Raw genomic sequence first — 22,235 nt, forward strand, 5'->3', positions numbered from 1 at the left:
GCATCCCCATTCACATGAGTGGATTTCCTTAGTGTTGCCCAAAATTGCTTGGAATGGTCTTGTTTTTTAGTTGTTGTAGTTTAGGTGCAAGGGGTCTTCTGTAAATAATTGGTAAACTGAAATTCTTTAAAAGGGACTGTGGCAAGAGAGCGTACCTACTCAAACCTCTTGACGTGGAAAGATGATAGGTTGTTGGAGGATGTGAATGGCAAGCGTGTGGAGGAGTTGACGGGACTATCTTGGTTCTACTGGTAGAAGTCGGTGTTTTCAGGCTGTTGGGATGCTGTGCCATGGATGTCCCCATAGAAGCCCAAACTAGCCCGGTACCCCCTTCCCCCCCAGCAGTCCCCCAGTCTGATTTCACTGTCTTGTTGTGATGCTTACAAATGTGCAAGATGTCCTTGCACTTTAAGGAGTCTGTTGCTTGTGGGAAGACAACTGGTAGTTGGAATACAAGCGGTTAGGGGATGCTTGGATCTCCTCCATCTCCTCTGGGATGCATCCTCTCAATACTACGGTGTTGTGTTTGAGATGGGGCTTGATTTCCCGTTCTACAGCTCGGCTATTATACGGCTTTAAATTCATTTGTTGCGTTAAAATATGTTAACAAACATTAATGGGTTAAGAAAGTGAATTCGAAATAAGCCTTTTAATGGTGTCAGACTTATTTTACAGTAGTACCTTCGCCTAACTGATGAAAATTGTGTAGCTGTTGGATTTTTGTTGTTGGGGAAAACCACTAGGGAGGCGCTGTCGAGCTGGAGGGGGCTGTTGGCAATGCGGGGCTCTCCTGGGAGCGCCTGCCGCTCTGGTCCCAAGCTTTAAGTGGAAGTGTTGGGTGGCGAACGGAGGACCTGTTGTCTGGGGATACTGCCACTGAATTGCAAAAAAGCTACCCCTTGGGTGGGGTGAGCCCCAAGGTGGGTTGTTGCTGGCTGCATGGCTGTTAGCTCCACTTCCATTCTTTCAAAATGGCTTGTAACAGCAGCACTTCCTGTCCAGGGAGGAAGTAATTTTAGCCCAGGCACTGAAATATTTAGCAAATCTTTAAAACAAAAGGCACAAATTCCATTTCTTTCTGGTTTCAAAAGGGTGCCTGAGCCACATGGGGTTAAGGTGCCCCTTCAGCTGGGGTAGTTGGAAGAAGCCAGGGCTGTGGGGGGTAGCAGGCACCCTTTAGGTGGAGGCTATCTCTTTTTTTGGTAGAAATGAAGGGGTGGGTCTATGGTACATCACCTGAGTTGTGGGGTAAATGTAGAGAGTGTCAATCAAAGGCAGAGCTCAGAGCTGGGAAGGAGCTCTAGATGGCGGCTGTGCCTTAGAGAGAGCGCGCTCAGCTCCGTGCCTTCCCCAACACTTTACGCAACTTTCCCTAACTTTCGGGCAGCCTCAGGGGGCCCCCACAGCCCCTTGCCTCTCCTAGGCACTAATCGGGGGCCGAGCGGACCTTTTTCGGGCAGAAAAGCAGCTTTTGAGGGCTCCCTTTTCGTGCCTTGCTGGAAAGAAGAAGCCGTGGAGAGAGCCCAGGTCGTTGTTTTTCCAGCTTAGAAGCCATGGCGTACCTCCATTTTTGTGCGCTCTCCTAATGAGCTTTTTCCCCCGGACATTTTTGTACTAATTATCGCTTCTTTTGCTTTATCGGCAGCATATTTTTGGGATTAGAATATATATTTTTTTCATTCTCTGAAATTCGTCTTTTATCATTATAACTCTAAATATTTTGGATCTAATGTTTTTCCACTACCCGAAACTAATATCGACTTGGTCCTGGCGGCGGTGCATGGATCAGGTAGGTGAGCAATTAATAAGAATAATTTTTAGATTTCTGCCGTTTTGAGTACTTTGATTTTCGACCGATTTGAGCTGTATTGGGATGACGCAATAAGATACAGAGATTATTTGCATCCAGTGTTACTTTGGGAAAGTTTGCAGGATGCTCCTCTGCTGTGTTTATTCTCGGATTTTTCTTCTAAAAATGATTATTTGTATTAAATCTCCGTTTTGCCGTGTTGATCAGTGTTGTGTATTGTTATAACTATCATTGCAGCGTCAGGACTTTGTTCCTGATAATGAAAGCCAGTGAAACGAACTGGGACCTTACCTTTCTTTCAACTTTTGACAGTAAATACCTGGGCACAGGACTTCAAAGCAAACAGACACCCCTGACCCCCTCTTAATATTTAAGACTAAAAAGATGATGAGAAATAAGGACAAAAGCCAAGGAGAGGAGGGTTCAGTCCACAGCAATGCATCGAGGTATGATCTATCAACTTTCTTTTTTTTTTTTTTTTTGTAAAACCTGTGAATACCCTGTTTACTTTGACAGCCTTGGGTTACTGTCAGTGCTTAATACAAAACATTTTACTGATTTTGCTTCCTTTTTAAGGAATGACCTTGAGATTGTTAGCATGCCACACCCTAATTTTTTTTTGGTAGCAATTTCTGAAAGTTGTGTTGTGACTTAAGGGCCCATGTCATAGTCAAAAGGTACTGTACCTTTATTCAGGGGAGCCCTTTCCTCTGTATTATGTTTTTCCAGCTTTTGAATTTCAGTTTTTAGGTTTTTTGTGCTGTGAAAAATGACCTTGTCGGTTTAGCCATTGCTGCATTGCACCATTTTACATACAAGGCAAATTTTTCTTTGAAGAATCTCAGAAGTCTAAACTTTAACTGAGGGCCATACAGAAGCCTGGTGTAGTAGTAAATTATAGTAAATAGACACAAGAAAAAGTTACATGAATGAAAAAAAGCTCATTTTAAAATATAAACTGGAAAATGCCTGTTTGTCTGATACCCCTTACTTCAAATTTTATTTGAGCTTGTAGAACTTTGATACTGTTTAGGTATTTTAGAATATTTTTATACAATTTAACCAGACTTTCTCCTGCTGGTGAGAGCATTTTGTATCATAAAATACACACTGGGACTGTTAACAAGAGGCTCCAAATGCTTTGCTTGTTTGTTTAATGTATTTTTGCTCGGAGTGTTTTTATTTACTTTTGTCGAGTAATGAGATTCTTTACAGATTTTTATAAACTTAACCTTGATGTGGGAAAAGTGTGAAATACTGGAAATGTTTTGTTTGCTAGGAATGCAGAAGTATAATTAATTACTGAATTGCTCATTTTGTATTTAAAGGGTCGGCTTTTTCGAAAATTGGAAATGAAACTATATGCATTTTTGTTTTCTAGTTTGTAAATACACTTGAGTTTTGCATTTTGTTAATTTTAATTGAATCATGGCCTGTTTATTTTTTCTGGTGTTGTCTTCAGTAATTTTTAACCAACATTAATAAAAAAGAATTCTGAACTGTCTGTTGTATCACATGTGCTCTATGTGATGTTTGCAGGTGTTTGAATAGTATTCTTGATGTCCAGTATTTAACCTTCCTTAAATACACAAACTTGAAATACTGTGGGAATATATATATTATCAAATTACTGTAACCTTCTAGCATAAACTTGGATGGTATTCTGGATGTATTAAAATTGCAGTCAAATTTTAAATCCTAAAAATGGATATGGGTAAGTTTTTGTTTCATTTGAAATTATTATTAACTAAATTAGCCTCAGGGACTGTTGAAGCATTACATACAGCACCTATATTATTTTATAATAATGCAGTTTAAAAACACATCAGACTTTCAAACTGTGCTGTCTTTATATTACTGTAAATATTGCACACAAAATATTGCTTAAAAAGTGGATTTTTTAAAAAATTACTTATGATTCAGCTTATTGAAGTCTTTATGCTTTTTTTGAAGTGCAGATTCTCAGTAAGAGCAATAATAGGTATAATTTGTTCAGGAAATCTAAATTAAGGTATTTTATCGGTGTTAGAAATATTATGCTAAATAGGAGATGAAATTGGAGACATCGAGCAGTAGTTCCACAGAAAGACAACCTTTTGGGGTTTTTTGTCCTTAGGGGTACTATTTGCATAGTGTCTCGTGTGCTTTTGGTGTTTCCATTGGAAGGTTATTTATCATAATTGATCGATTTACATGTAACACCTGTTGTGTGAGGTTACCCTTCTCCCCCTTCACAGTTTTTTCTCAAAATAAGCTTGCTGTGGGTAACATCCACTCACCTGAAGTGTGGGAACAATTGAGCACAGGATATTTGTAAGTGAGCCCTGTTGAGCTTATTTCTGAGCTGTGAGTCAGCTGAATGTCGTAAAATGGGCTTTACTTCCTGAGGTTGACTTGAAGTTGTAGGGGAAATGATTTCTAGGAAGTAAAGCCACCACTTTGCTTTACTGTAGCCCAGAAATGCACTGATGTCTGCACTTCACGTGCTGCTGGCCAGCTTTCTGCCCGCTTGTGAAACCAGCTCGGCATCCATGGAAATACGTGAAGTCCTGTTGCATAAACCCTGGTGGGAGGCCTGGCTGATGGAGACGGGTGGAAAAGGTAGATACGGCCGGTGCCATTCACCTGGGCCGGAGAAGCAGAAATGCAGAGAAAGGTGTTAAAGCAGAAGAAAATACAATTCCCGTACACCACCTTAGTGTCTGAACTGGGGAGTATATTTGGAATGGACTCCCACCTTTCCAGTTCTGAGAAAGTGCAAAGGCATATGCTGAATAAACAAAAGTACCTGAGAATTGTCCCAAAACAGGTGATTATTCTTGGGAAGGGAAATGGAGTTAACTCTACACGGTTTGTAAGCTGAGGGGTGTGCTTGTGCCCTTCTAGATGAACAGCAACACCTGTCCTTTGTATATTGACAGTCAATCTTTCCAAACTTGAAGCTGATCGATTTGATGCAACTTTCTCCACCTAAGGTAGAAGTTGGGATGCCGCAGTTGCTCATAACCACCACCTGTGTATCTGGGACTCGCATTAAATAATTGAACAAAATCCTGGTGTGTTTTCTAGCATCTTCTATGCTGCATTTCTGAAAGGCAGGTGGTGTGAGAGGGTACGTCCATGGTGCAACCCTAATGTGAACCTCAGAGGTGAGAGGCAGGCTGGGGTCCCCCGGAGGCCCAGGAGTGAGTTTTGTAGGGGATAGCAGGTAACACGCGGTGGATACGTTGTTCCTCTTGTTTTCCCCGGCCTGCACATGTTGCAGTTGCTCTTGCACCGCCTAAATGCCCCGCTGTGGGAATGGTTTCTGCTACAGAAGCTGCAGGGCTGAAAAAACCCTTGCATCTGTATCCAGCTCTTGGCTTCTTTAGCACTGTAACATCATTTTTTTTGGGAAAAAAAAGATTGTCGTGGGTTAGATCTCGGCCTTTTTTCTATTCAGAGAGCTGAAAGTCTGAGGTCTGAAATGGCGTTTTTTTTGCTCAGCGGCCACCTTACAGAGGCAGAGTGCTCTGCAGCGTGTGCTGCAGCCTTCGCAGAGCAGAACACCCTCGTTTTACGTGGCAGCCATTTTATGAAGATGTAGTTACATACGAAAGAGGATTTGGTGGGGGGGGGAGGAGGGAAACGAAGACATTAAACAAAAATTGCCCTCCCTGGCTGCCGATGAAAGCAGAGGGCATCTCCTTCTCGTTTCGGTAGCGGTCGGGAAGCCCCGATTCCCGGTGAAAGGAGAGGGGAAGGCTGCACCGCCTGGCATTTTGGTGCGGGTCCAGTTCAGTCACAAAATGGCTGTTCCTTTGTGCCGCATAGCTGACAGACATACTGCATTGCACTGTGTGTACTCTAAAAACAGCAGGAAGTTGCTGGTGGGGAGTTCAAAGGCCATCTTGTGCTCGCTGGGGACGGGGATTGGCTGCGCTCGCCTGGTAACAGAGCCATGGCTGCGCGCGATGGCTGCGCGCGCCGCGCGGCCTCTCCCACGCCTGCCGCCGCGCGCCGGCCCCGCGCTCTGCTGGGCTGTACTGGGATGTACTGGGAGCGCGGACCGGAGTGCGTGGCTGCCGCCGCCTTCCCTCGCTTCCCCTCATCTGGCGGGCGCGGGCTTTTATTTTATTTAATTTTTTTTTAATAGTGCAGGCTATTTTGAGAAGCAAGTGACTTGAAAAGGAGCAGGGTTATTTTTGGTATGGCTTTTTTCTTTTTTTTTTTTTTTTTCTTTAACTTCAAAAGGAATTGCAGAATATCGTAGTATTCCTGGAACATCTGGCCTTTTTTTTATAGCATGATGGCTTTCAGCATCCTTAAATCACTAAAAACTCACTCTTGCTTTCAACATGCATTTTGCAACTCGATTTCTTTGAGCCGAGTGGAAATGTTAAGCACGTTTATTAAAATGCCTCTAACTATGGGTTTCAACTTTTCATCTGGGCTGGCGGGTTATTTTTTAGCTGTTGCGGCCATTGTGTACCTACTGAGTCTTTCAGTTTCATTTGCACTGCTGGATTCTTTAACAAGGATGTTCCCCCTCCCGCCCCCCCTCCTTTTTAAGCTTTAACCCTTTATGAAACTGTCCGGAGGCTTTTTTGAAAAGGGAAAATGCTTGATCAGTGCAGGACACAAAAGGAATAATGTGCAAGGAATTCCTATGAATAATGATGTAATCTGTGTGCAGCACAAAGGAGATTGTTCGTGTTTTGCTTTGTTACTTCTGTTTCCCATTAGAAGGAAATGTCTCATCTAATTAGGAGTGCACAATTCTGAGACTTTCAACTTCTCTGTTTCCTGTTTTGTGATTGCTGCCAGGAATGGATACAATATATACAGTGCTATAAAAAAGGCTCACCAACTGCAAGAAGCTACATTTAGCTGAAATTTAATCTCTTCTGGATTGTTCTTTTTAGTTAAACATCTTAAGCTAATTAATCAGGTTTTATGTATTCTCTAAATGCATGACTTTTGCTGAATAAAAATGGAAAAATAGGAATAAAGAGCTCACCTGGCTAATTCTGTAACCCTGCAAAAACGCTGCTGTGGCACGCAGCGTGCCGGGGCATTGCTGTACGTGTGCGCACAGGCCTGCACGCATGCTCCTGCCCCCCCTCCTGCCTGAGTTCATCCGTGCCTTCAGCCAAGAGAGCTCCATGTGGCTGAGATTGGAGGTTAGAGCCCGTTCCGCTTTCTGGTGGGTTGATGTTTCACCTGCTGTACTTTGAGGGCAACAGTTGCCCTTATCTGCACCTTCCCCCGTTTCCCGTGTGAGCTGAAGCTGAGCTCTCCCACGGCTGAGGGAGAAACGATGTCGCCTTGCAGCGGCGCAGGGTCCTACACCGACCGCTGCTGGGGGTGGCACTCCTGAGAGCACGGCATCTCACGCGTGCGTCGCGGGGGCAGCGTGGCTGTCCGCGTTCGGGCTGCAATAACCACGCTTGCATTTGCATTAAAACAAACATTTCCACTGTTAACTTTGCGTTAGGGCTTTGAGAGGGCCCGGAGGGAGGGCCAGGAAGGCAGTGATGTTTAATTTTAATCTCTCCAACTTGGTATAGGGAGAAACAAGTTCCCATCTTTGTTTTCATGTGTCACCCCTCATCTCAAAAAGCTGTTGGTACGATTAGCAAGTTACTGAGTTGCTAAGCCTGTCTCTGAGGAGTTTTTATACTGGCATGTCTCTTGATGGAGGTTTATCACCGCTAGTTTTAAGGAGCAGATGTGGGTACCCGTGGCAGATGCAGTGAGAGGAGCCATGTGGTTAAGTACCTGGGACTGAGCAGGAGTGGGGGGACTGAACTGAAGCTTCTGATGCCATGGCCTTGCTGCTTTTGAACTCAGCTAAAGTAAACCTGCTTTGGGTGGGTTTGGCAGCTTACGCTGAAATTGCATCTCCTGATACATAACCTGGAGCTGTGTATATCCACTGTATCTTGTTTCATCTTGCAGACAACGGTTCCAGCAGGAATTGCAATGTTAAATTAGGCTGTTAAGTTCTGACAATAGAGAAGCTCTTCTAAATCTCCCATTGCCCCTAGCTGAAATCCAGCTCGGGAAGGTGGTGGTAACGGATGGAGAAGGATTCTGTTCTGCATTCTCTCTCCTCTCCTTCAAGGAAAACAAATACAAACAGAAGGGCACTGGGGGAGGGGATGGCCTGGATTACCATAATTAGACACAAGCAGCCTTCTAGCAAAGGATGGGCTGTTCTACTGACATGGTGTCTTACAGAAATTTTTCTGGTGTGTTTTTATTAAAAGACGTGTGCTGATATGCCATTTGAAGGTGCTCTTTCAACAGGTGGTGGTGTGCTTGTAAAGTCTGCCTTTGTATCCTGGAAAGGATCCTTGAAATGAAAGCAAAATGACTAGATGAAAAAGTCACATTTAGTGACTTGCAATAAAGCTTTTGTAAGCCTGTCATGGTGTTAATGCCTCCTTTTCTTGGAGCAGGGAGTGTCTTTTGGATATAATAAGAAGCAAACTGTTGATGAGTCTTTCCAAATGTGCAGCAGCTCTCATTACGTCACTGCTTGTGCAGCGCTGCTGCCAAATTGCAATTTTCAATATTCAGCTTGCTTTATATTTACCTGTGGGCTGAGATAATCTGTGCTGATGTATATGTGTTTTTCTGGCCTTGACTTTTAAGGTTAAAAAAATAAAAAGTTTGCAACAGTGATCTCAGATTCCCTTCTGGCCTTGTGCTGGTAACGCTCGCATGGCGTTTCGTCTTGGCAGGGCTTCTCCTGGAGCGTGTGTGCCAGGAGCGGGCGCTTTGCAGGCGGGATGCTGAACACTTCGTGGCCCAGGAACCTGTACCCCGGCTCTGAACAAGGGTGTTGCAATGTCAGGAATCCACTGACTCCAGAACACCTGGCTACTTGGGAAAAAGTTGTGTTGTAACTATTTGTTTTATTGCTAGGTATAGATGACTTAATAGAATTGCTAATATATTAATTACAGGAGTCATTTGCATCTCTTTCATGGGGAGGCACCTCTGCTCTTAACTACAGAGTTGTCACCAGTTGAGAGCTTTGAATGCTGTGTGCTATCTGTAAAACGGAGGCTTAATGGTGAGCCTTAAATCTCTCGGTTAAAAACAGCTTTTAACAGTCACTTGGAATAAACCCTTCAGGCCAGGTCAGGCTCCTCTCTTCTGAACTGCAGGTCATCTGCAGCCAGAAAGGAACCTCTGCACCTTCCTGTGCTCGTTCATGATTTTGGGTCCTAAATTTCCATATTCCTGCATTTCTTTCCTCTGTTAGGTCTTAAAGGAAGTTTGCAAATGTTAAGGGAGAAAACCCAACCACCCTTTCTGTACTAATTGAAACCAAAATTGTGTGTGCGCGCTCCAGTCCCACCCCCTCCGGGCACCTCCGCCTCCTTTACGCGAAGTCGGAGTTGCCGTGTGCGGAGCTGCCGCCGTGCTGCCAGCTGGAGCGGGAGGGCAGAGGGGCACGGCGAGTTAACCCCTGCCCGTCCCTCTGCCCCGGGCCGCTTCCCCGCCCGGGGGCCGGGAGGTTCTCAGCCCTGGCTGCTGCCGAAACGCTCGGCCGCCTGCCCGGCGGGGGGGACCGGCCCCCTTCACACCCTGGGAGCTGCCATTGTCCTTCCCTCTCCGCGCAGGGACGGGAAGGATGCTGCCCTTGGAGATTCTCAATGGCGCTCCTTAATCAAGCAGACAGGTTTTGACTCCTTTTGTCCCTGTGCTGTTTTTTGGGTTTTTTTTTTTTTTTTCCCCTTTTTTTCTTTTCCCCCTAAACATCCCAGGCATTTTCAGCCTCTGGCTGAAAGATCAGAGAGCAAGAGAGCCAGCTCTCACAATCATGAATGAACCGCTCGTTTTGCTTGCTTATGCAAGCATAATGTGGTGCCTTTGTAGTGGAGGAAAAAAAAAAAAAACCACTTTTGGAAATTACTTGTCATTCAAGATAGCCCAATGTGCTTTACAGGGAGCTGCAGCAGAGCAGTGAGGGATATATTTAGCTCACTGTGTGCTCAGGATTGCTTTGCCTTTGGCATTTGGGAGTCCTGTGCTGGGGCAAGTATCGCTGGCCAGAATGTGTGTGAAGATTTCCCTCTGCCTCCTCCCCTTCCCCTCCTCTCAGCCAGGCTGGAAACCCAGCACAACCCAGTTGGGATGGTTATTTAGATAGGATACCTGCTGAGTGCATAATCCCTCCGTTGTTACAGTAGCCCCGTGGCCCTATTGTGCCTAATGCTGTGTAAGTGTAATTAACGCCCCTCTTCTGCAAGCAAGGTTTGCAGTCACATGTGGGAAATGTCTATGTTCTCCATGGTAACTCTTCTCGCTTGCCTATTTAAGAAAAAATAGTTGCCAGTCACAAAATGAGGTTGGGGAAATATTTTTCGGGTTTTTGAAGGACGTGTTTGTTACCTGGCAGGGGCAACCCTGTAACCTTGGGAGTGTTTGTTGTCCCCCTTGAAAGCCTGCCCGGAGTTGGCCATTTTTGGCCAGAATGACAATATTGTGAGTATTCAAAATCGTTTGAGACTCACTTCTAAACAGTATGAAGAGCCTGGCTTCGTTTGGTGTATTCCAGTTTAAGTTCCTGCTTTGAGACAGATCGTTGTTAGAAATATATACCGCACACGGGTACGGATAGTAGAGTGGCAGGAATATTTTTCTTCCCTCCCTTCCCCCCTTTGCCTGCAGGAAATAAGTTGGGAAAAGCTCTTGCATTATTGACCCTTCTCAGCTCTTATCACTCAGAAAAATCTTTGCCTTGGGAGACAGGCAAGCACCAATCACTCTTTTTAATAGACTTTAAGAATAAAATAAAGGTAACTCAAAAAGCTAGGGATGAATTTATCTTCGGTATCACAATCTGAGTGTCATTGACTTAGCTCTGCTGCAAGCTCCAGGTACTGTCTGTACGGCCTTGGCTATGCTTACTATAGCATTTGCTCATATTTTTTTTTTTCCCCGAGGCAAGGGATAGATCCTATGAAGTTGTTCTTAGTCCTCTGTGGTCCACGTATTATCCCGTCTTTATCAAATGTTATCCTTTCTTCATTAGATCATCTATGGTGGGAATTAGTCTTGTGGTGTTATCCCCGACTTGTTTAGCCTAGAGGTGAAATTTAATATGGTTTGGTGCTTTTTTACAGCTACCTGAGTGCATGCATCAATGTTAACTGATGGTGCGTATTTTTATTTGCAATATATGTAGGCATTTCATCTATATTTATGTATAATAATAGTGAACATCATATTTATAGATGAAATATTCAAAGGAAATGTTAAAGAACAACACAGTATCCAGCTGGGTCAGTGCGTTAGCATCTTCTGTGGTTTGTCACCGTCCCTTTGTGTGTACAACAGTTTGTGTGGAGATCACTTCAGGAAGACACATCTATTTAAATAGTTTTAAATTGGAGGCCTCCACTGGCTTTGCTGATCTGTGCTTTAGAGTAAACCTAGAGTCGGTGCCACCAGCGGACGGGTGAGGCTGGTAGCCCTTGCTGAAGAGCTGCGGGGGCTGAGAAGCCTCCTTTACTGGTAGAGCTGGATCTGACAGAAACGCCTGGTCTGGAGAAGACATCTTGCTCGCTTCAGAGAGCCGCAGCTCGGCTGCCCGCCGCTGTGCTGCGGGTCGGCAGTGCCGTACGGCAGCAGGTCCGGTGGGCTGACCCGAGGTTCCGGCCCACGGCCCCACTTGTGTATGTTTGAAGGTTGCCACGGAGTTGGAATGTTTGAGCCGTTTGCAGACAGTTTGCTTGGCTCTGCCGGAGAGGGGTGTTGAGGACCCAGGGGTGGTCAAATTGAGCAGCTGGCTTGCAGCTGGCTTGCTGCTGCCCCAAAATTGGGGTCTTGCTTGTCCCTTTCCTCCTCTGCAACTCGTCTGTGCTACCAAACGCAGTATACTTCCACTGTTCCTGGTTCCTGTAAAGGCTTGGTCCTGATTTTGCTCACTAAGCCGGCAGAGACCTATTTTACTGTTTCTCTGGGCTAGTCTTTTGATGTGTTATCAAGTTCAAGCAGCTCATGGAGGAGTCCAGCAGCCCAGTCAGTGCTGGCGTAAGCACAAGGTGGGTACTGGGAACGTGGGCTGCGGAGTGCGGATGGGTGGGAGAGGGGAGGGGGTGTCTCCCAGCCACCTGCCTTTGGCCTTTTGGTGGCAGCGAGCCGAGACGTGGATGGGCGCCTGGGCGTCAGTTATCCACAGGACACGAGAAGCTGTGTCCGACAACGCGCAAGGGTTAAGTGTTTGTTTGCCAGAGGGGAACGATAAACTTGGTTTCTGATATTATCCGGCCCCTGATATTATCCAGCCTTGGGAGTTTGTGCCAAGGACCTTCTCGAGCCTGGACGGGGTGGTTTTTCTGGTGCGAGTCCCTGCTGAGCTTGTGGAGCCCAGTGGAACACTGCTGTTTGGATTCAAACTTGTTTAGATTCAAAATGTTCACAACAGTTCTTAAAGCTAGGAGGAGCTTGGCTTGTGGGAGGACCTTGGGTCATTAATCCTCCTTTATCCCCCTGTCTGAATTCAAGTTCTGTCCATCAAAAGCCAAATTTTAAAGTCTGGGGCAGAATGGTCCCAGTTAGAGCCATTCCCTTGTCAGCTCTTGGTTCCAGAAACGCATATTGGGTCATTTTTTCAGCTTGTCTTGCACCTTCTGGAAACATATCTACTGTTTGTACTTGTTGAGAGCTTATAAAGTGTTTTGTTGCTGTTAGCAAAGATGATCCCCTATAAAATGAAGTCATATGTGAAATGTTAAACGCTAAGGCTGGAGGCTTCAGGCACACTGTAATTGCCTTGTAAACTTAGATGCCTGATTGTAAAGGGTCTTATCGCTGCCGTTCAGCTACTTATTTCTTGGAAGGAACGTGTCCTTCTTAGTAAGGGATGACTTGGTTTTCTTCCCCCTCAGGTCAGGAGCAGGCTCTTAATTAAAACAGAATTATAGCCTGAAGTATTTCTTGGAAACCGGGGGAACATATTTGGCTGAGTCTTAGCAGATCTCAATTTTTAGAGGAGTTTCTCACTTCGAGGGGGTTACTGACGGTCCAACTGTAGCTTTCGTGATGCTCACGGGTGTTTCTCTGCTGAATTTGGAGGGGAGTGAACTGGTTGAATCATGATTTTGCGATACTTCTAGCTTATCCCCCGCTTATAGTTTAATTGAAAGTAGGTCTTGTTTGGATGTTAACTTCAGGAGCATTAAAGCAGGGCATATTCCAAAAATAGCTTCTGAAAAGAGGACTTAAATCTCCAGTTATGTACAGTGTAAGGCCTGACTTCACATACAATGTTGCTAATCTTTTCTACTCTGTTGACAGGTAGAAATGCTTCCTGATTGCCTCAGTGATAGTTAGAAAGGATTATTTTATGGAATTAGCCTTTTCAGTTCTCTTTTTTAATTCTGTCGATGTAGAAATAGAGAGAAGCACAGATCCTTTTGCCTTGATAACAGGCCGTTTATTAAAAAAGAACTATTTGCAACAGCCTTCAAAAGGACATACCACTTCGCATCTGCGTTTCTTTCCTTAGTAGGGCAGGCGCGTGCATACCTGTACATGCAGATGTGTGGGTCATCTGTCTCTGTCACTAGAGAAGTCGCCCTCTTTTCAGATGGCACAGTTCACGTCTTGGGAAAAAAGAATTATGGTGTCCAGATAACGTGGATAAAGCGCTTGAATTATGGCTATTGATGTGCAGAAAGGCTGTGTCCCTGTGTCCTTGAAATAAAGCTTAAGGGCCTTGAGAAACAAAGAGCTCCAGAGCGGGAGGAGGCCAGTAATTACTGTTCTGCCTTTAAACAAATACTACCAAAGCTGTCTGGCCTCAGTCTAGCCTGGGCTGTTGTAATTTCTTCCAGCTATTGCTAATAAATTTCATTGAAGAAAAGTGTCTTCCTCTTCTGTGTGTCCCCATGGAACATGGGATGCCAACATGGCTCAACCAGAGCCTGATGTTGTCACTTTGCATCGTGACAGTAGAGGTTTGGATGCCTCCAGATCCCATTCTTTCGCAGAGGTCGAGTCCTCATCCCCGCAGGAGGCTCTGCGGGACAGTGTCCTGCTGAGCCCTGCCTGTGGAAACTGTCTGTCCCCAGAGCTGCTGGAGCATCGTTTCCTTGAGTGGTGTGGCAATGCTTCCTAATAAAATTCCCTTGGTTTTCTTGAAAAAAACCCTGGAACTCTGAAAATTCTCCAATGGAGAAGTTTAATCACTCGCTCTAAGTAGACTTGGTTGCAAAGCAATGTGGTTGAGCGGGACGCTGGTAGCAGATGTCAGCAGATCCATGCTCGATGAGGAACTGCGGAGAGCTGCAGGGCGGCAGGCGAGGAGGGAGAGGCACGGTGGATGGCGCCGGCAGTGGGGCATAGCAGGAGAGCACAGCGATGGAGGGCCGTGGTGGAGAAGAGGGGACTGGAAGATGCAGAAAACTTAGAGGAAGGGAGAGGCAGCAGCAAGGTGTAGCGAGACGGCTGTGTCTTTGGTTGCCATTGATATGAGTGGGACAGGCAGGAGCGACCGGGCGGCCTGGAAGGGTGGCAGTTCAACTCGATTTTCCAGCCCTCCTAAGAGGGAGCGATGCGATACCCCCTTCTCCTTCAAAACCAAGCTGGGACGATGAAACCAACAACCATCGGTGACGGCTCACGCTCCGCTCCTTCCTGAAAAGGCTCCGTTTCTGTTAGTTCGGCCTTAGAAATTCTTGCTCACCGCTGTTTCTTTTTTCCCCTGTGCATGCTGCGCCCTTCCGTTTTAGGACTTGTGGCAGACCCAGAGCAGCAGCAACGAAATCGCAAGATGGTGGAAGAGGGATGGCTGTAAAATGGCGGCTGGGAGCCTGGCTGCGCGCCCTGCGCCGGAGGGATTCCCGGAGCAGGTTCCCGCGGCGCTCGGCTGCTGCCCTCTGCCCGCTCCCTGGGAGACGGCAGCCGGGAGCTGAGCCGCTGCGCGGGCAGGCGGGAGCAGCTCTGCTGATCCATGAGCTGCTGGGGACCAGCCCCGTTACATTTCACAGATAACTTGAGGATTTTTATCTGAGAGTGGAAACTTGCCGTGGTGTAAATTAGCCCTATTTGTATGTGGATATACCTATGAATAGTAGCTGACTCTAGTGATCCCGTCTCTATAGCGTGCATCGATTTCTGTAGAATTGTATGCAATTGTACACGTGCTTTTGCTTTTTTGTATTATTTCTTCTCGAATTGTGAAATCTGAGCAGAGCCTTTGATGTATCTTGTTACTTTTGTAGTTTTGTACAGAAGGAGAAAAATTAAAAATCTGGTTTCCCTCTGCAAAGTTTTCCTGACTCTTCTTTTCATGATGTTCTATCTCTGGCATGCCCTTAAATATTCTGAAAGCATCTAGCTTCAGATCAAGAGCTGATTTGGAAAGAGATGGTCCTTGTTCAAAATGTTTGTAGTATCATTATTGCCGCACTGCATTTTGGTTTGTGATAGAGTGGGATTTGTAATGCTGCCTTACTAGCATGTATGTTATATGTTGTAATGAGTTTTCTGTTTTCTTTAATTGGATTTTAAGTGAAAAACAGATGTTGGAATAAGTGGGCAAAGGTATTTGAGTATTTTGGCCACCTAAAATAGTTTCACCTCTCTTTGTTTTGTTGAGGAGCCTGCATTTAAGTGAATATTCTGTATATTAACCCATTTTAATGTAAAGGAAAAAAAAGAAATACACCTGTTTGTTCTGCTCTCCCATTACTGGCTAGTTTAGAAATGCAGTCTTCACAGCGTTGGTATAATCCTTTAATCAGGAACTGCCCCAGCCACACGGCCGTATAAACGCCTTTTTGCTGCTCTGTTGCTGAATTTATTCTTTTTGCAAGAAACATGATATTTACTATAAGATATAGTATTATGCATACAGTATTTGGTGCTGGTCTCTTTCAGAAATTGGATGTTGAATTTTTGAACCACCGGCTGTACTAGGGTGTAGTGGAGAGCCATGCCGGAGCAACTGCTTATCTTTAATATATCAGGATGGTCTCTGGACACTCCAGCTCCCAATAGATCTTATTCTTGCTCGCTCTGAGCAAGCCGAATCCTCCCTGGAGGACCTCTGCTGCTGGTATTGCTAATGCTTCCCTTCATGGTACCACCACCCTGTTTTGGTTGATGAGCAGGAGATGCTCTACAGTGATTTGGAGATCCCTACTCTTGCCCATGTGTTCAGTGCTTGTCCTGGGAAGGAATTGTTTCGGCTTCAACATGCCAGTGCAGGGTGTCCGTTTGGGACAATGCGGTTCTCACTTGCGTTTAGGCTGTTCCAAGCCTATCATTGTAGCTTGGACATGGCTCAGGTTTGCTTGCTGCATACTTGAAAGCTGTGACAGTATAGTTAAAATGTAATTTCTTTCTCTACCATCAGTCACTCAGCATCCGAAGAAGCCTCTGGCTCTGACTCTGCAAGCCAGTCTGAAAGCGAGCAGGGCAGCGAGTCAAACAGCAGCTCGGAGTCCTCTGAGAGTCAGTCTGAATCCGAAAGTGAATCAACGGGTTCAAAATCCCAGCAGACCCCTCCTGAAACCAAAGAAAAACCGGCCTCTAAGAAGGAAAGGATAGCAGATGTTAAAAAGGTATTGCCCTCACTGCTCTGCATAGCCATGTTACCCCTGCACCCACCACCAAAGGGCAGAAAACAGGACCTTAACGAAGCTGTCTTCAACTTCCCTGCCACTTTGCACGTTGACCAAACAGCCTCCAGCCTCTGGTGTCTGCAAGTCACTCGTTGGCTGTTTGGTCTGTGTGCTTCTGCCCTGCTGCTGTCATCCGTGTGAGCAGGAGCTTGTGTGTTTGGTGGAACAACCCTTTGGGCACCACACAGGTAGCGATGGGGCTGACTGGTGTGAATGAGGGGCAGGTGCCTGTCATCAATATGTGACCCTGTCATTTCATCCTTTACCTCTGTCTTTCCACTCCTCTCTTCTGTCTCTCCTCACCCTTAGAAGTAGTGAAGCTTCCCCACGTGGTATATAATCAGAATGTTTGCCTAGGATTTGGGCCACTTTGGCTTGTTTCCATCAGTGTCTTCTTCCTTGAAAAAAGTAAAAAAAAAAAAAAAAAAAGAGGAGGTGAAAGAAAGCTATTTAGCTTTTGTTGTTTATTATGTCCAGAACAGTGGTTCTTTGTTGTGTTTTTTTTTTTTCCGCAGCTTCCCAGCTAACCCCTAGCAATACCCGCCTCAAATAGCCAGGTTTGCCCTCTGCCTGTGGCTGCACAGGAGGAAAAGGGATGGCAGGTGTTTAATGCGTGTGGTGCCCCTCTGGTTGGCGAGCACCTGCCCGGTGCAGAAGCTATGCCTCGGGTACCTGCTTTACCCGAGGGATGGAGGCACCCGGGTAACACAGCGTGGCGTGAGCGAGAAAGAGGAGCCCAAATCCCCGTTTGGAGACAGGAACTCGGTGAATTGAGTTTACTTGGAGGAAGGAAAATCAGGTTAGGTCAGGGTTTTGTTTGTTTGTGGTGTGTAACTACCGTGTTCTTAGCTGTGGTTTGCGCTTTGCACAGCTTGCTCATGAGAGTGAGTTTTATGGAGAAAGTTGCTACGTATGTAAAGACTGAGGACAGTGCTTTCGGCCTGCTCTCCCCACGTACCTGCAAGGGAGAAGTGAAGGATTTTGTTACGAGCTGTTTTGTCGTTGATAAGTGGGGACTGAAGGAAGTTTTCTCTTCTTCTATGGGCTTCTAAGAGCATGTGCCTAACAATAAACATTAAAATTATCCTATGAGGGAGCACATCCATGGTAATTAGCATGGATGAAACATGAAAAGGTCAGGGCACCCTCTAATAAGAAAGCCTCTCCCTTCCTTAATTTCTCTGTTAATGGGTGTTTGCCTTAGCTAGGTCTAGCATGGGCATGTTGATACCTGTTCTGCTTGAATAACCAATGCAATTAATTATTATATTGTTGTTTATTTTGTATTTCTGTCTAGATACACCCATGAAGGTGAGGTTAACTTGCGTTAGGTGCTATTCAGATTTGTCATGGGATTTGATCCCTCATCCCAAAACTGTGCCATTTAAAAGACGAAAAGACAAGTTCTTCAAATGGTTCAGGGAGTATTTTGAGTTTTTCTTATATGTGAATTTATCTCTGTACTCGTATGCCCAACAGATATACACATTCACAATCCGTCCGTTGCAGTGTTATTGTATTACTCCTTTAACAGTAGCAGAAAAATTGCTGGGCTGCAGCCTTGTGTCCCACACTCTCAATCCCAAGTCGCTGCTGCATCTGGCAGTGTATTTTGATTTCCTTTTCCTGCCAGTGGCTTGCAGAGACATTTGAGGACTGGAGGGAGAGAGAAGCAGGAGAATGAATAGGTCTAGAAGACTGTAAGAGGATAAGTTCTGCTGAGGGAGAGAGGGATTGTTGGTGTAGGTGTTTGAAAGGCATGTTGGTGGTTTGTATCTGCCCTGTAAATCTTCTGGTGCCCTGTGTCACCAACACAGCTCTGCATTCATGTCCCTCAAGGCATCAGTTCTTGTCTCCCCCTTCTCCTCTTGTCCATCCAGCAAGAACAAATGCATGTTGTTATACACAGTGTATTAAACTATTTAGGGCCTGGTTACAGCAAATAGAGCACAACCATTCACAGTAGTCGGCTCTGCACATCCACACGTCCTGCGCTGCCAAACCGCATTCACATCAGTGCATTCAGGAGAAGAACCGTCAGTCCTTCCACCTTGCCTCGCCAAAGGACAGGGTGCCCTGGTCCATTTGCCATCCAGGCTGGGCCACAGAATTCACTTTCGAAGTTGCTGCTGGCGATGTCTCGTCCCCGGGCCCGTCAGGCAGCTGCTGGGGTTTTCCCTATGGAAAGGAGTTGTGGTGGAAGCTGTTAGCGATGGTGAATTGTCCCTTTCTGTTGGTATGTCCATTCATTCCATGCGCAATGTGTTGCCTCCTTGCCTTCAGCAGCATTGCTTGCAGGGGCTGGCTATCTCAACACTCTGTCCTTCAGCCTGAATGAGCTGGAGAGTAATTTGTACCCTGGTGGAAGGATGGATCACTATAAAGGTAACGCTGAGATAAAACATGCTGCTTTAGAGTGTTACCAAATACCCCAAAATAATCATAATCTTTTTCAGCCAGTTTTTTAAAGTGTCCATCTACTGGTTGCTAATTCCCTAATAATTTTATGTTGATTTTTCTTTTAAAAACATTCGCCATCAAACTTCTCTAAAATGTCAGAAATAATTGGGGTGAAGGAGGCCTTCTGATGGTCTGTTTATTTTGCAGATGTGGGAAGAATATCCTGATGTTTATGGGGTTAGGAGGTCAAACCGAAGCAGACAAGAACCATCGCGATTTAATATAAAAGATGAGGTAAGGAAAAAAAAAAAAAAAAAAAGGATGAGGGATTACCGAACATATAAAAACAACCAAGCCCAAAGAGCAAAGGCAGGTCTCATCTGCATTGCCTTGTAAACACCGAGCCCTAGCTTGGTGCATGGATGTTGGAGCTCACAGTTAAGGTCCCAGTCCTGCGGTTGGATCCGCTTGGCCTGAGACCTCTGGAGTCAGCAGGACACTGCGTGGGCTGAGATCTGCATGCACTGATCTGATTGCTGGAATGGGGCGTAATGCAAGTCATGCTCTGCTGTAGAAACATCCTGGAGAGAATGAGACTGTGTTAAAAAAAATCAAAACCAAAACAAAACACAACACAAATCCAACCAGGAATAAAGGAAACTTCCCAGAAGCACCTCACAACAACAAAACAGTCGTTGCCCATCGCAGAATGGATCACGCTGATAAATACATTTGTGTGTATTCAGCTGTATGAACCATCACTTTTCTTTGGTTGAATATTGGGGAGTCTTTTATGCTTCAGTTGGAGGTGACAATGGTCAGAGCCTGGCAGATAAACCTTCTAATGGTTCCTTTTTCAGAACTTTTTTTTTTTTTTTCTGAAGATGTAGGAATTAGCTGCCACCTTCATTAGCATCTAACAGGCTTTTTGCATAGAGCTTTTCACCTGCAGGTCTTCAGGAAGGTTGAGGAGCTATAGCAGAAGGGAAAGAAAACCAGAGAGAGGCTTAGACTGAAGGAGGAGCTTGGGGCTTAGAGCAGGTACAAAAACGTGCAGTTGGGAATCTGAAGAGAAGTAGCCAGATTTTCAGCAGAGCAGAGCCCAGCGGTGCTCTCTGACGGTCAGGCTATTTGTGCTTCGCCGACAAAATGCGTGTTTGGATGCTCGAGGGGTCCAAGTCGTGCGGCAAACGCAGGTCTCTGGCTCCCTGCTCTGGTGTGTTATCGTTGAGCCTTGCGGCCACCCCCAGTGCCACCGCCTGCCCCCCCCAGACTCCTGTGCTGGATGTCCCGCATAGCAGCAGGTTAGGAAGGGGCTTGGGGCACAACATTGACTTAGCTTTTGTTTTCCTTTTCAAGTTCGGCAAAGCCCAGGCTCGCTGGCCACCTCTCTGTGCGATGCCCCGGCATGCACTGTGCTGGCGATGTCACACCCACCACAGACCTCCGCTGCAGACCCAAGTGCCCTGTTAGGGGCTCAGGTAAGTCCCATCTTTTTTTGTTTTACAATATTACGTGGTTTTGCAAATGTTGTTTTCTTTTTCGATATCTTTATTTCCTACTACTTAAGGTATGATAAAGTTTAAAAAAAAAAAAAATCCGAGATGTAAAAACTTTGCTATACCACAAAATATTGTAAAAAACAAAAAAAACCCCATCCTCCAAATGACCCCGCTGCCACCTTCGTGAAACGGAAAGCCAAAATTAACAAAATTGGACCACCCCTTTCCTCCCTCTCTCCCCAAAGCAACGCTGACTGGTCCCCATAGGGCAACTCCCATCTGCAGCAGAGTCCGATGGAGGGTGTGACGTGTCAGGAGCACAGTGCTGAGGCCTCGCAAAGAGCAGGAGGAGATGGAAAGTCTTGCTTTTGGAAGACCTAAACGCCAAGAGAGAGGAAATAGCATAGCTCGAGCCTGCATGGTGCTGAGCACTCCTTGCTGCTGCTGGAGCTGGCAGAAACCCAAGGCGCTTGACACCTCTTAAGATTGCTTTTTACCTTTACAGGGTTAATCCTGTCGCCAGTGACCTGCTCTTGTTGCTTGCTGCTTGGGACTTCCAGCACAGTGTCTAGGAGCTTTTAATTGCCTTCTTCCCTAACATTTCTCTGCGGTATTAGCAAACAGCATCGCCCAGGCAGCGTGGCAGGCTCAGAGCGCAGAACAAGAATCAGCCATCAAAACTTCCCCGTGTGCTGCCCCGTGACTCACCCTGGTCGGGGGAGATCGCGCGTAGGTGGAGGTTATTCAGTTTTTGGGGCACTGTTCAATCACTAGTCTGTCCTCTGAGACCAGCAGCTTGGGCAGGGTTATTTCTGCGTTAGAAATGATTGCCTTCTTGGGAACTGCGTGGTGGCCACTGGGCACGTTGTGTAGGTCTCTGAGCTGCCATCGGAGAGGGTGATAACTTGCCGTCAATACGGAGGCGTGGGCTGGAAGATCAGGAAGCGAAAGCGCAGTTTTGCATAGGGGTACAGAATTGCTCAGAGGACAAGAGCTGTCTCCAGGAATAAGAGCCCGGGTGTGTTTTTTAGTAAAAACAGTACTTGCCCACACGCTTTCTTTGCAGTTAATAAATCAGCTTCAGGTTTCAGCCAGGGGAAGTGAGACATGCAGAGCCAGGTGCCTTTCAGAGTATTCTGGGGCAGTTGAGAAATAAATGTGCCCAAAACAGACACAATCTTTTTGCTATAAAAAGGGTGATTTGAGATTGGAGTTAGTAACAAATGGCATCTTTTCTGTGAGAGAGAGGCCCCAAGTCATGCACCGGAGGTGTTCCCAAAATACAGGTGGTTTTATTATTGAGAAAAAATTCTGCTCGTTTGCATTTTGATTAATGCTTCGCCTCACGTCTTCGCTGAAAGTTCAAACACTACCACTATCGCTGGGAGGGAGAACTTCAGCAGACATAAGAAAACCTACCTGGCGAGCTGAGATTCTCCAGCTTTTCTGGAGCACTAGAGCCTGGCCTCTGTTAAGCCTGAAATAAGCAAATCCTCACTTTGACTTTAGTCTGAAATGTATCTTGCCTCCGTTTAAGCAAGTCTTGATCTCTCCTAGTAGGCAGCATGAGCTCGAGAGGCTCATCTGGACCATACCAATGGTCTTGAGTCTCTGTTTCTCCTGCCCTGGGCCAGCAGTGAGGACACTCGCGGACAATCTGTAGGACCAGAACTTTAAAAGCTGCTGCTGCGTTGCCCTGCTTGGTGCTACGTACACAGCGTCATTACATTTTGTACAGCACTGCTCCGTGGCAAAATACAGCATAATTAATCTAGTGGAAGTGTGCACACTTTTAAGTGCTGGGAGAAAGAATAAATAGGATGGGAGGAGTCAGCAAGGCATGGAGAGGGGAGGCTGATCCCTTCAGCTGGAGGTGGGGAAAGCAAATTGTGA

The 22,235-nt window shown here is 45.9% G+C and overlaps 1 protein-coding gene across 12 annotated transcripts in view; it reads left to right on the forward strand.

The window, feature by feature from the left end:
* The window catches only part of CHD2 (chromodomain helicase DNA binding protein 2), a 70,481-nt gene that overhangs the window by 15,213 nt on the left and 33,033 nt on the right, over window positions 1–22,235 (forward strand). For 2 of the 12 annotated variants that reach the window (XM_087744368.1, XM_087744369.1), the window contains 3 exons: window positions 2,123–2,256; window positions 16,173–16,380; window positions 19,048–19,134. In XM_087744368.1, the coding sequence (XP_087600494.1) occupies window positions 2,195–2,256; window positions 16,173–16,380; window positions 19,048–19,134 (357 nt within the window). In that variant the 5' untranslated portion in view covers window positions 2,123–2,194. Of the gene's footprint in view, window positions 1–364; window positions 921–974; window positions 1,794–2,122; window positions 2,257–6,052; window positions 6,996–7,025; window positions 11,854–16,172; window positions 16,381–19,047; window positions 19,135–20,199; window positions 20,322–22,235 lie in introns of those variants that run through there. The other 10 variants (XM_087744372.1, XM_087744367.1, XM_087744371.1 and 7 more) reach the window with 10 other exon arrangements.

The sequence above is a fragment of the Nipponia nippon genome, unplaced genomic scaffold, assembly GCF_047370975.1.
Source record: "Nipponia nippon isolate SJK-2023a ecotype South Korea unplaced genomic scaffold, ASM4737097v1 scaffold_9, whole genome shotgun sequence".
Classification (NCBI taxonomy): domain Eukaryota; kingdom Metazoa; phylum Chordata; class Aves; order Pelecaniformes; family Threskiornithidae; genus Nipponia; species Nipponia nippon.